The sequence below is a fragment of the Chionomys nivalis genome, chromosome 7 (genome assembly GCF_950005125.1).
Source record: "Chionomys nivalis chromosome 7, mChiNiv1.1, whole genome shotgun sequence".
Taxonomy (NCBI): Eukaryota; Metazoa; Chordata; class Mammalia; order Rodentia; family Cricetidae; genus Chionomys; species Chionomys nivalis.
The window spans coordinates 66,193,546-66,207,691 of record NC_080092.1 but is presented as its reverse complement, the minus strand read 5'-3'; the positions used below and the strand labels follow the sequence as shown (position 1 = coordinate 66,207,691).

The 14,146-nt window shown below is 41.5% G+C and overlaps 1 protein-coding gene across 7 annotated transcripts in view; it reads right to left on the bottom strand.

Moving 5' to 3' along the window:
- Bcas3 (BCAS3 microtubule associated cell migration factor) overlaps positions 1 to 14,146 on the bottom strand; it is a 486,981-nt gene that overhangs the window by 322,762 nt on the left and 150,073 nt on the right. For all 7 annotated transcript variants that reach the window (XM_057774686.1, XM_057774690.1, XM_057774688.1 and 4 more), the window contains exon 14: positions 9,633 to 9,766. In XM_057774686.1, coding sequence (XP_057630669.1) covers positions 9,633 to 9,766 — 134 coding nt within the window. The remainder of the gene's footprint in view (positions 1 to 9,632; positions 9,767 to 14,146) is intronic.

The following is a 14,146-nucleotide window of genomic DNA, read 5'->3' as shown; positions in this document are numbered from 1 at the left end:
GGAAAATGTACCAGCACTGACTTAGTCTCATTTTTTCCGATAAATTATATGTTTGAATATTTACATCTCACATTTGTTTCTCACAGTAACAGAAAGAACATGGACTATCAGTGAGCAAAGAGGTTCTAGAAAGCAAATGGATTTGTTCCTTAATACATGCAGCAGTGGTACTACAGTTAATTCTAATTTACACAAATTCTTCTGGAAATGAGTAATTTATGGTATACATTACACTGACTTAAGAATCCAATTTTAGCTAATCAATATTCAATGCAGCCAAAAATATCTGTATTTGTGGAACATAAAATGTCTAAAGTGTTTATAAATGACTATTCAACATTTTATACAAACCTAAAAATTCCATTTAACTGACACACACACAAAAAAGCATCCAAGTCAAAGTATGTGAAACAAATGAATTGAAGTCCTGCTGTTACATTCTGGCATCTAAAATGTAGAAGAGAGCATTTCAGACTCTTCAAAACTTTTGCTATTATCCCATCTCACACTTCAGCTTTAAAGTTATTTTAAACCAGGTAGTGGTGGCGCACACATTTAATCCCAGCACTCAGGAGGCAGAGATGGAGAGATCTCTGAGTTCAAGGCCAGCCTGATCTGCGGAGTGAGTTCCAGGACAGCCAGGGCTACACAGAGAAACCCTGTCTCGGGGGGGGGGGGGGGGACAGGGAGGGAGGGAGAGAGACGGGGAGGGGGCTGGAGTTGCCTTTCATTTTTGTAGCAGTCACCACAACAAACCGAGGAAGGAACAACACGGGCAGTGAACAGCACAGGTGCTGCAAACGTCATGCGGGAAAAATGGCAATAACATGAACATTTGTATTTAAGTAAATTTATAAACTGAGAAAAATCCAGCAATTCTTCAAAATTCACAATCAGGTACAGCCAAGGAAAGCAGCCATCTGAGAGCTTATGACCTTTTGTTTAAGAAAAACAACAGTTGCTGGGCAGTGGTGGCGCACGCCTTTAATCCCAGCACTCGGGAGGCAGAGGCAGGTGGATCTCTGTGAGTTCGAGACCAGCCTGGTCTACAAGAGCTAGTTCCAGGACAGACTCCAAAACCACAGAGAAACCCTGTCTCGAGGAAAAAAAAAAAAAAAAAAAAAGGAAAAACAACAGTCAAGAGACCCCACAGTGATTGTTCTGAAGCTATCACACTGTGACAGGGCATGATCTCAGTCAGGCCAATAACATGAGAATAGGCCATCAGGAATCTGCGGAGTGCCACTAAGTTATCCTCCATGACCTACTGTGAAAAGAGTAAGAGACAGACAGGCTAATGATAACAATTCCCGGAAACGTGCCTGACAGACCATCTTATAAGAACGCCTACACTGCTGAAGAAAAAGATAATGAATCTGTTCTCATCAGAAGCAGAAACAAGGACTGTGAGATAGTCCTGCATGCATGTGAGCACAATCAGAAACACACACACATGCACGCATACATGCACAAATGTATGTGCTCATTCAACAAATGTAATATATAACTAGAACAAAAAGTTTAGAATAAGAGTTGGGTACTGAGGCCCATGCCTTTAATTCCAGAAGAGGCAGAGTCAAGCCAGGCCAACTAGTAAGTTCTAGGACAACTAGGGCTACACAGTTCTACATACAGGGGAAGAGAAGAAATTAAAGTAAGACAGGTGTGGTGGCTCAAAACATAATCTGAGCCTTTGGGAGGTAGAGGCAAGACAATTGAGAGTTCAAGCCTAGCCTGGGCTACAGGAGACCCTGTCTTAAACACAAGTTCTACAAAAGATCCCAAATGCCCTTTAAAGGTGAGTGTTCGCATAAACTACGGAAGTGAAGACTGCAAATAAAAGTGATACAAAGAAACAAGATCAGTATTTTGAAATTGGTGGTACATACTAACTATACATACAAAAACCCACAAAATTTAGTGCACACACATTCACAAAAATGAATGCATCTAAATTTGACTTATCTAAAAGAGACTGGTGGAAACTGAATGTGTCAGCATACACCAGGTTCCTGTGGCCAACTACCCATCCTTGGTGGAGGGGACAGAGGTGCAGACAGAAACGCCGGAGACTGAGGGTGAGACACGACTCTACAAAGAGAAGGAGAATCCAGCTGCGCATGTACGTTCCCTGAACCTACCACAGCATCTTGGAGCTGTGGATCTGAGGCCAAAGTACTCACCAATCCACAAGTTTTACTCGGTTGCTACCCCGAGAGCGGCTGCTGTCACGTCATTTCCACTGTCATTGGGGAAAGGGCTAAGGCTCACACTGAATATGCTATTCCATGTTTCTCCAGGGGACCCAGACAGGTGTGTGAGGAAGAGCAGGATGGCTGGCCAGCCACACGACACCCAGGAAGATTGAACTGGATTAAATGCTTCTTTCAGACATCTCCACCACCGTCACTGAGGACAGTTTCACAACCAACCACCTACCAGGCTTCCAGTTCTTTCCTGTGCTGTCCATCAGGACCAACAGCAACTCCAAAGAGTGTTTGATGTGGTTAAGGCTGCTGAAACACGATGTGCTATCTCAGCGCAACATCGCCACCTGCCTGATAGAGAGGCCAAGTACACTCACTTTTTAGAAATCAGCCAGAGACCATCCAGTTCTACTTCTGGATGGGTGAACTTGAAGGAGAAAACCAAATGGGATCGAAGGTTCAAAGGGGAATGGGTGATCGCAAGGTTCCGGCATTCTACATTACCCTCCTGCTATATAAAACCCTGCCTTGGGTTCAGGAGCCCCTTGACGCACTCAACTCCTCTCCAGTGCTCATGAATGGCTTTGTTAAGATAAACATGCTGTGTCTCCTCAGTCAGGAGAGCTGTTTAACCCCAGAAAGTCAGGAAGATTGATGTAAAGAACAAGCAGCACAGAGGAAAAGGAAGCCCACCTCGCCTGTTTTACTCTGAGAGACCAACAGTGTCTGTGGGCTAAGCATGCCCATTAATTTATGTATTGTCCTCAAATACTCTTGATTAACACAGTGGATGAGAGAGTCTAAGAGCAAGGATATAAGCAGAAATGTCCATTATGTTCAATAAACTGAATCTATATACAAAATTAAGAGGGGAGAAAACACAGATGAGAAAGACCCACAGTGACAACAGAGACAGAATTGGTGGGATGCACCTGCAAGTCAAGGGATGCTGGCAGGTACCAGAAGCTCCACCCAAATGTGCAGTGTGCCACCTTGATCATATCTCAAATTTGAATTTTTGGGGAAGGCAATTCGCAAAGTATGAACAGGGTAGCAAACATCTTGTAATCACAAAACACCAGAGGTGAGGGCAAGGGGATCTAAAGCTTGTGGTCACCTCACAAACATCAAGGACTGAGGGTCAGCAGGTCAAAGCACAACCCTGATGGAGAAACACAAATGGAAGGAGAAAACTCATTCTGATTGCCACAAGAAAACACACACACGAACACGTGCATGCACACGCGCGTGCACACACACGCAATGATTTAATGATGTTAGTTGAGCACAAGCACTCATTACTCACTGCTTCCTGTCTGTGGACAACGACAGACTGCCTCCATCTCCCCACCTTTCCCAGCACGATGGACTGCATACCCCAGAGCGGGAAGCCAAAACAAAGCCTCCCTTCCTCAGGCTGCTTTTGTCAGGGCTACACACAAAGTAACCACTACACTGGTCAACGAGACTAGCCGACTGTTCTTAAATTGAGTTGTGGATGCAAGACAGCTTCTATCTTTTTTTTTTCTTAATGGTTTCTTTCAAAGGGCGAAATGTTTCACTTTGATGAGCCAAAGTTTATAAATTGCATACTTTAATAGATTTTGCTATTAGTGTCTTATTTTTAAAAATCTATGCCAAACCTAAGGAACATTAGTTTCTTCAGTATCATTTTAAAAGCTTTATGGTTATTGGTTCATGCTTGCCCATCATTTCTCTTAGTGAGTTTACTTAGTCAACAAGCACCTGTGTATAAAGCTTATAACTCAACAATCACTAATTATTTGGCTAGAAGGTTTTGTTTTGTATTGAGACGGTCTCACTGTGTATCACCACCGGTGGACCCAGAATTCACTATAAAGACCAGGCAGGCCTTGAACCTGCAGTAATCCTCCTGCCTCTCCCTCCTGAGTGCTTAGATTTTAGTCAGGCACTATACGGCACTTGATTTACATAAATTCAGTAAATCTTGCAATCGGGTAGATGGCAAACATTTCTACATTGTAAAGTATACAAAGTCTTAAAACTAGCTAATAAATGCTACAGGAAAAGAATCTCACTAACATTTTGATAGAAGTTACAAACAAACTTGGGAGAAATTGACATTGCAAAGCTAACTATACTCCAGGAAGAAAAAACAGTTGAACTTTCCATAGCCAGGCCTTTCTTTACACTCAGCAATGCTTTCTAGTAGTTTTTAAGACAGAGTCTGAATAATTTGTCTAGGATGGCCTTGATCTTAGGACCTTCCTGTTTTGCCCTCCTGGGTCAATGGAATTCAAGACCTATGTCACTAGACTTAATTTTTATGAACTATCCTTTACCTTTCAATGTTGTTAAAACAATTTACAATGTGCATTTTTTAAAAGAGTAATTTGTATTTTTTGCAAAGACCAATCCTGTCTTCCTTCAATACAGCTTTTTCCTTCCCCACTGATGGGCGCTCCTTCCACACTCTCAAAGGTCCTGGTCCTCGCTGACCTTTACCGTTTTCCTTCCTTCTTGTTCTCCGTCCTCAGAATCTATGACCTCAGTCTTCCAGAGCTGAAACTACCTCACTAACTCAGGGAGACATCAAGCACAATGGGAGTTCCTCCTCCCTGTCCTCAGTAAGACCTAAGGAAATAAGAAAAGACCCTACTTTTCTAGATAATGAGCCTGGAGTTTAAGGAAAGTGATCTGTTTATCTCATTCAAGTACACCAGAAGGTGGGGAAGCAGAAATGCACAAAGATGGCTATGACAAAGTGTGTGTTTTCAGAGACAAGGAAGGCAGAGAAGCCAAGCACAGGTGACGGTCTAGACCTCTGAGAATATAAGAGGCCCTGGGAACTCCACACTTCGATAGTTTGTGAGCTATATCTTAATAAAATTGAGTTTTGAGGGCTAGGTTGAAGAAAATGGCATAACCAACCATGTGTTCCACAAATGACGGAAAAAAGTGGCATGTCTGTATCAGTATAAGTACAAGTACACAGTATTTGGAATATATAGACACTAAAAACTAATTTTTATCACAAATGACAAATAGTCTTAACTAAAAATATAAATAATATTTATATTTATTTAAATATAAATATATATTATAACAATATAATTAGATTCATTTCCACTTCAGAACTAAAAAAGGTATTAATTATACTACTTTGCAAGTCTGTGGAAACATTAATATTTACACGTTTCTACAATGAAATTGCTATTTATCCAATGGACTACGGAAAAGAAGGCAGTGGGCATCGTGAGGCACGGCAGAGTCTGCTAACAAGGGATTTGCGCAGACGGCTTGAGTAGCCACGCTGGAGTCTATCAGCGAGGGATCTAACAGTGAGGTTCATACTGCTGCTGGAGCAAGGACATGTGTGCTTCAGGAGGAAAATTACTGTCAGATGCAGAGGATATCCCCAGTCAAAGACCACAAAACAACTTAATTCAACGTAATTAGATCCATATACTTTATTTTCTTCCCTTGCCTGATTAAAGTGCCCTTGGAGTTCTTGGAAGAATTCAGAATAATATGATTTTTCAAGTATTCAAAGATGTCCAGATAAATCATGTGCCAGACAGATTTCATGATTGGTATTAAATTTTATCAGTTCAAAATAATTTTCGGCAGGACCTTCTAACAATTAATTTTATGGTTACCAACTTAAGTCCTTCTATCTTTATGCTTGCTTTTAGAAATTCCAAATTACAGGGTAGGTACTGGAGCAACATTGTTGTAGATAGTTCTATTCCATTTGGCTGCCTGACAAATGGGTATACAGTTGGCAACACCAAACCTTTACCACAAAACCATGCTGGCACTGTCCTGCGATTCAGTGTCACGAGGAACCTTACACAAGACTGCTATTCCTCACTGAACTTCCAGGTAAACTAAAAAACAAATAGCACTGATAAAAACCAGGCATCAAACAGGGGCCAAGTGCTCAAACACTCAAATTCTTAATGGTTTTGCTGAGGCTTGGGGATGCCTATAAGGAAAATACATTTTTAAAAGAGAATAAGGAAATGAACTGTGTCTGGAGATATGAAATCTATACATAAGAAAACTATCTAACATAATACTGCTGCATAAAACACAACGCAAAGGCAACTAAGCCGGGCAAAAAGCAGTCAGTTCTACATCAAAGAATGCTCAAAACATGACCGAGATATTTCAAGACATTTCTGAGCTATATCTGAGGCCATGTTAATGGGTGCCAGCTTGCCAAATCTGGACCATTCTGAATGCTAAAATAATTATTGAACAAATACATGCCTTTTGAAGAATAAAGAAAACCATAAAGATATACTGGTATCCTGATCAAATTATTAGCAAAGCTCCATCTTTGTATTCCCATCAGGCAGAGGCAGGAGGAAGGAAGCTTCCAAAGAATGTGGTGAGCTTAGCTCAAAAGCACAACCCAAGTTACCAATGAAAGCTACACTCTACCTCACAGAATAAAATGAGAACGCCAACACCTCTAAGACAACAGAGGAAGAGTCTAGAGAAGAAATGGGATGCAGCATTTAATGTGCTTAAATCATAAACAGCCAAAAAATAATGAACTGTTCCAGAAGGAACTAGACTAAAAATATGGCCATTCCTTTTCCTGGAGTAAAGCCTTGTTCCAGTTGTTGAAACAACTAACGGCACTAAGCTGGGGGTTGACAGTTAAAAGAGCACAATTATTTTTACTTGGTATTTTAAGGGCTTCTTATGGCTATGCAAGAAAATGTTCTCATTTGAGTGAATATGTGTTCACTATGGGTTCCGGGCCATGCTGTCTTCCGCGGCTGGGCTGGGCTGCAGTTCTGAGGCAGAGTGCTGGCCAGGCAAAGAGGTACTGAGTTTGCCCAATGGGCCAGATAAAAATAAAAAATTAATTAAAAACCTACGAAAAATGTGTCTGGCTTTGTGAAGGGCCTAAAATAAACAAGAATCAATAAGGTACAACATATTTTAAAAATAAAATCGTACTATTTATTGAGACAGACAAGTACTATAAAGTTAAAATAGTTTGCCATAATAAAAAAAAATAAGCTTAGTTGTGTCTCCCAAATTCCACATACAGAGTCTCATAGGCTGGTCTCAAACATCATTATGTAACCCCAGCTGGTTCCTTTTGCCTTCACCTCTCCAGCGTGAGAACACAGATACTGTTACCATCTCTAGTAACAAATCCGATTACAAATGCTGCAATGTAGCAATGTATGGTGGTGTGCTGGGAGGAGCAGAGCCATTAGCTCTGTGAAAACAAATCACAAATGCTGATTTTAGCAATTTTTTTTTTTTTTTTGGTTTTTCGAGACAGGGTTTCTCTGTAGCTTTGGTTTTTATTTGAACTGTAGAATATGGACCCTTTACTAAATAGACTGGTTTTCCATTACCCAAACACGCTTCTACATTTATTTATTTATTTGTTTGTTTGTTTGTTTGTTTATTTATTGGGTTTTTTGAGGCAGGGTTTCTCTGTAGCTTTTGGTTCCTGTCCTGGAACTAGCTCTTCTAGACCAGGCTGGCCTCGAACTCCCAGAGATCCGCCTGCCTCTGCCTCCCGAGTGCTGGGATTAAAGGCGTGCGCCACCAATGCTGATTTTAGGCTAGTAAGAAAAATAAAATAGACACTGTGTGCACTGTGATGTTAGAATAGAATGCTGAGTGGAAGAAAAGGGGACAAAAAGGAAGAAGGGAGGAGGGAGAAAGAAGGAGAGAAAAAACAAATGAAGACCATGATAATGACGACAATAGATGTAAGGCTCCATATCTAGCACATAATAAAGTAACCAATAAATCCTATAAAGGAAAGTATCGTGAAAATTCATGCTTGCATAGCTGTATGCATAAATGTTAACGTTTAGGCTTCTGCCTCCTGTGCTGGCAGACAACTGTAATCCAAACACTGAGGAGATGGAAGTAAGAGGACCGGGAGATCAAGGCTATCATTGGCTATACAGTGAACTCAAAACCAACCTGGGCAACGGGAGACCCTGTCTCAAAATATATTTAAAGCAAACAAACAAACAAAATGGCCAGGTGGTGGTGGCTCACACCTTTAATCCCAGCACTTGGGAGGCAGAGACAGGCGGATCTCTGTGAGTTTGAGTCCAGCCTGATGTACAGAGCAAGTTCCAGGACAGGTTCCAAAGCTTAAAATAAATAAACAAACAAATAAAACCAGTCTAGAAAAGGAAGGGAGGGGGGCTCGGAGGGAGAAAGAAAGAGGGAGGGAGGGAGGGAGGGAGGGAGGGAGGGAGGGAGGGAGGGAGGGAGGGAGGGAGGGAGGGAGGGAGGGAGGGAAACCAAGCAAAAAAAGTTCCTATTTACAGTATGGTCAACTGACATAAACAAAACAAAACAAAATCTAGCAGAAGGTCCTCAGAAACAGAGATCAACTGAAAGTGGGGTTCAGGCCGGGCGGTGGTGGCGCACGCCTTTAATCCCAGCACTCGGGAGGCAGAGGCAGGCGAATCTCTGTGAGTTCGAGACCAGCCTGGTCTACAAGAGCTAGTTCCAGGACAGGCTCCAAAAACCACAGAGAAACCCTGTCTCGAAAAACCAAAAAAAAAAAAAAAAAAAAAAAAAAAGTGGGGTTCATTTGTAGTAACAAAGAGTGTTAAAATGCAAGAAGGACAAAATGTCTACTCAATTGTCAATGCTTATTTTTTTAAAACTAGGTTTTCTTTTTAAAAAATGATTTGTGTATACTTTTTAATTATGAGTGCTGTTGTCTGCATGTATGCCTGTAGGCCAGAGGAGGCCATTAGATCCCATTATAGACGATTGTGAGCCACCATGTGGTTGCTGGGAATTGAACTCAAGACCTCTGAAAGAACAGTCATTGCTCTTAACCACTGAGTCATCACTCCAGCCCAGTCAGTACTTTTTAAAAGATAATTTTGCTATTTATTAGTATGTATGTGTGTGAATATCACATGTGTACACATGCCCACAGAAACTTGAAGAGAACAATGGTTCTCCTGGATTTTCTGGACTTGTGGCTGAAGGAGGCCTGATGCAGCAGGATGAGAGCTGCCTGATGATGCAGGAGGTGTGAGCTGCCTGATGCAGGAGGTGTGAGCTACCTGATGATGCAGGAGGTGTGGGCTACCTGATGATGCAGGAGGTGTGGGCTACCTGATGATGCAGGAGGTGTGAGCTGCCTGATGCAGGTTCTAGGATCTGATCTTGGATCCTCTGGAAGAACAGCAAGTGACCTCAACTGCTAAGCCATCTCTCCAGTACTCAACAACATTCTTAACAAGGTGGGTACTTTCTTAGGTATGCATTAGGACAAAATGGGGTATTTTAATTTATTAGAACTCACTCTAGCACAGTGAATATTGTTTTCTCATAAATACTAATCTCCAAATTGATATGAATCTCCAATTATCTTGAATGCCATATTACACAGAGAAATCGCTTCAGGAAGAATACACAACTTACTTTGGCTTCGGTTTCTCCCCTGTGAAGAGTATACAGATGATGGACAGCACTTTGGGATGATGACCAGGGATGAGTCAGAATTTGGAAGACATGAAAGTCATGGCCAAGAGTGTCTGTTGTGACTAAAAGCATTCCTGGAAGATAAAAAGCAAAGGATAAAAATAAAAATGATTATGTATGTGGTTAAGATACTTACAGAACAACACGTATTATTAAGTATTATGAAAAAAGAAAAGGAAATAAGGTTACGATATAAAAGGCTTAAAATAAAGCACATTGTTTCTATGAATGTCACACCAATACCAACAGAGTGCAACCACTAAGCAGAAGGAATAGGATGTCTTTATGTGAGCAGAGGAAAAAATTTTACATACAGAACATACAGTGTTCACAGTGACTGTCAGAACATGTATGAGGGTTGGGAAGGAAGCTGTTTTGTCTGAATAAGGAGCTGAGTTCAATCCCTGGAATTCAAGTAAAATTGCCTGGTCTGGTGGTACAGCACTGAAGACATGGAAACAGAGAATTCCTGAAACTGGTCGGGCTAGCCTAAGTGATGAGCTTCAGGCCAACAAGAGACCCTGTCTCAAAGGAGGTGGACAATATCCCCAAGTATAGCCGCCGATGTTGTCTTCCTGTCTTCCATAAGCATGGACGCATGCACCCAAACTCACAATTTAAAAAAGGAACAACTGGCCGGGTGATGGTGGCGCATGCCTTTAATCCCAGCACTCGGGAGGCAGAGGCAGGCGGATCTCTGTGAGTTCAAGACCAGCCTGGTCTACAGAGCTAGTTCAGTTCCAGGACAGGCTCCAAAGCCACAGAGAAACCCTGTCTCGAAAAACCAAAAAAAAAAAAAAAAAAAAAAGGAACAACTGATGTGAAACGAGGTGCAATCTCGGAGCTTACTTACCACCCCATCAAGTTCCAACATACACAGATCAAATTACTAGGACCCTCATGGAATGCACTCATTTAAAATCAGTCTTTGCTCAGTTAGATTGCTACACATTTCTCCTCCCGGCTAGGTGAGAGACGGGGGCAGGGGATCATTTGTGCCCAAGAGATCAAGACCAGCCTGAACAACAACTGAGATCCTGTACCCAAACTAAACGAACCAACTAACTAAACATTAGAGTAGGCAGAAAGGATTATCAGGTCAAGGCTCTTGCTGCCAAACCTGGTAACTCCAATTTGAACCAGGGACTCACAAGATAGAAGGAAAGACCCAACTCCCACAAATTGTTCTCTGATCTCTACAAACACATGCACACACACTCACCTGCATTCACACACACACACGTAATTCTAAAAAATTAATAATGTAAAAGTGATCTCTACCCGGGCATGATATTTGTTGAAATAACACATTTTATCCATTTTCCACAGCCAAAGGAAGAACGTACAAAAGGTTATTGTTTAGTAAACATGTTTCTTGTGTGTAATAGCTTGGGGATTTAAACTATATCTACAGAGTTACTGCTTCGCACATATAAGGCTTTGGGTTAAATCTCCAACATGAAAAAAATAGATTAGTAATCAAGGCTACTGTCCCCACAGAGGTGAGTGAGTTTCTAAAATTAAACTTACTTTAAGTAAACACAGAACAACTGGCAGAGAAAGGCTGGGTGGTTAGTCACAGGCATATATTGTATGATTAAACCAGGATCCACTCTTGATCTTTCAGCCTTTCCTCACGGTGAAGATTCACATGTACTTCCTGAACAAGCAGCATGGTACTGGCATCTGCAGTTACACTATGGTCACAGCACACCAGACCTCCCTGTGCTGACAATCACTGGACAGGGGTCTGTAGGTTCCATATGTGTGACCTGTGTGCTTCCGTGCCTAGTTACTTCAAATATCAAGATGTTGTTCTTCTTTCTGAATAATATTCCTTCATGTATAGAGGTCCTATATTAATTGATACTTGAACCTGAAATCTGATCTTCCCGCCTAGGAGTAAAGAATAAACCTATCACATGCTGCTTTTTCAGATTACGAAACAATGGCTTTAATTATTTCATTTACTCCATTCTAACTTAGTACATTTATCAGTGGGGTTAATGAATTAATCTGCTTGTCTCTTCACTTGTTTCCCTATGTTTGGCTTCATGTATGTACACACACATACTTCTTTTTTTCTATTTTGGATTCCGCACTACTACTACTACTATTAGTGTTTTGAGACAGGGTTTCTCTGTTGTCTTGGCTATCCTAGACCAGGCAGCCCACAAACTCAGAGATTAATCTGCCTCTGCCTATCCAAAGCACATATTATTTCAGGTAAGGACACGGGAGTGCTGGGATTAAAGGCGCACACCACCACAGCTCAGCTCTTTAGAATGATTTTGTAAATTGCTAGAAATGATGGCAAGCACAGTTCCCAGCTCCCACGAATTGTGCAGCTGAGTTTCCCATATCTGAGGAAACCGCAGAGGTCGGCAGACCTATGGTACAACAGAAGAAAACCACCCTCGCGATCATGCTGTCTCCCTACCAGAGAAGTTAGAAAGCTTTCTTTTTAATTATTTAGCCGCTGGCTTTAAGTTATGGTTCTGAGGGCCCTTGGGATATAAACTGACTGTTCCGGAGCATGTCCTGCATGCACCAGACTTGCAGCGGCTGTCCCTTTGCATTTCTGTGTCAAGTGTTTTACTGCCTTGTAGAAATGAAAGGGCATGAATGGGCAGCACACGAGGTCAGGGCCTCACCTACACCAGAGGATACTGTCCATCTGAGTGTGCAGTTTCCTTGGTTAAATGTAGCTCTCAGTGACGCCCTGAGTCTCAGATGCCATTTTTCTGGGCTACATACATTTTAGATGATGAAAAGAACCAATTATTTTAAGCTATTTAATAAGGGATAATAATTGGTTAATACACATATTAGCTTCTCTCCCACCAAGCACCCAGTGATGGCAGGAGGTCACTGACACACTCCCCACTCCTTCCTCACTGTGACTCAAGCTATCTGTGTCCATGCTTAGTCACAACCACGTGTTCTATCGAAGGCATGCTTTTTCTCTCCTGCTTTTGGCTCAGTTACAGTAAGTTTTAGTAAGCATAACTCAACGGCTATCGTCCGATCCTATCATTCCACCAAAAAAAAAAAAAAAAAAAAGTTTTGGGCACCTGAAAAACAAAGAAACATCACAGTAATGGAAGAAAAAAAGAGGACCTTATTATTTATACTAAATATACCCTCACACAACACAGATGAGCATCAACACACTTTCTTCCAAACAGCATTCTACTCAAAAGGAGCATTTAAATGGAAAGCTAACCAAATCAAGGCCACTACTGTTCTACACATGAATGGCAATCACACATGAGCATTTCTCAACACTGATCTGTCTAGCTGTTCCTATGTCAACCACTCCAACCTGTAGGGCAACAGTCTAACATGTGTCAAGACCTGTACATACATATACGTGCCTATCTCAGATGCTATCCGCTTCCATTTCTCCAAGAAAATTTGGCTTCATAACCCATAAATGAGTTTACATGAATCACAAAACTTTTCAACTATAAAAGCGTAAAAAGGCAACGAGGAAAGGAAGAGCTAGTGCAGGTCTGCAGAGTCAGGCGCTTTCTTTAATTTACCATTTGCGCTTTCACATACATTCTGCAAAGGAAACAGCAAGCTCCTCTCTTCTAGAAAACAAGTTTTAAAGCACATATACATAAAAGGAAAAGTCATGCAGAGTAGACTGTGGCTTCGGAACTATTTATGCGGCATCAGAAGACTAAACCAGACGCTGGCCTGGCCATAAACTAAACCCACGCCCCAAACGAGGTGCCAAGCCACAAAAAGCATTTGCGTCATCTGGGAATACAAGGAAAAGACGGGCTTCTAATTATAGGGCCTGGAAGCGGAAGCCCAGAGTGATTAGCTGTTTAGGCGCTGCTGTGTGTTTATCTGGAAGCTTCCTCTCCCTCACTCTCAGCCTCAAGTTTGATAGCTGAACGTTAGTGATGGAGGTGGGGACGGAGCTGCTGATGGTACACGGTGTTCTCCAGAATCTGAGGTAGCTGCAGAATGAACATTAGGGCTGTTGTGGCTTCATCAGAACATAAGTCTTTTCAACTGGGCGTCAGCTGGTTAGACCAAAGAGTGAAATTAAAGACTAGCAAAACAGCACTGAGCAGAGGCTATAAAATCTTGGAAACACGGTTTTTCTTTTTTCACATATCCTATTTATAACACCTATCTAATTGCGTGGTTCTTTATCATGTACATGCACGGAAATCAAAAGACAAATTACGAGTTACTCACACTCTATTCCAAAAAGAGCCACAGCACAGACAGCAGGGTCAGAAAGAAGTCTTTGCGGAAGTCATACTGTAGCAGTCGTTTAAAAAGTCTATATTTTATTTTTAATTCTTACAAGATATTATTTCTGATCAATACTTGCATAATTGCAAACTTACAATGGTATACAGTCAAATTTGGAAAAAAACAAAAGCAAAGAAATACAATCTCAGTATTGATAGAAATCTTTAACCAGCTCA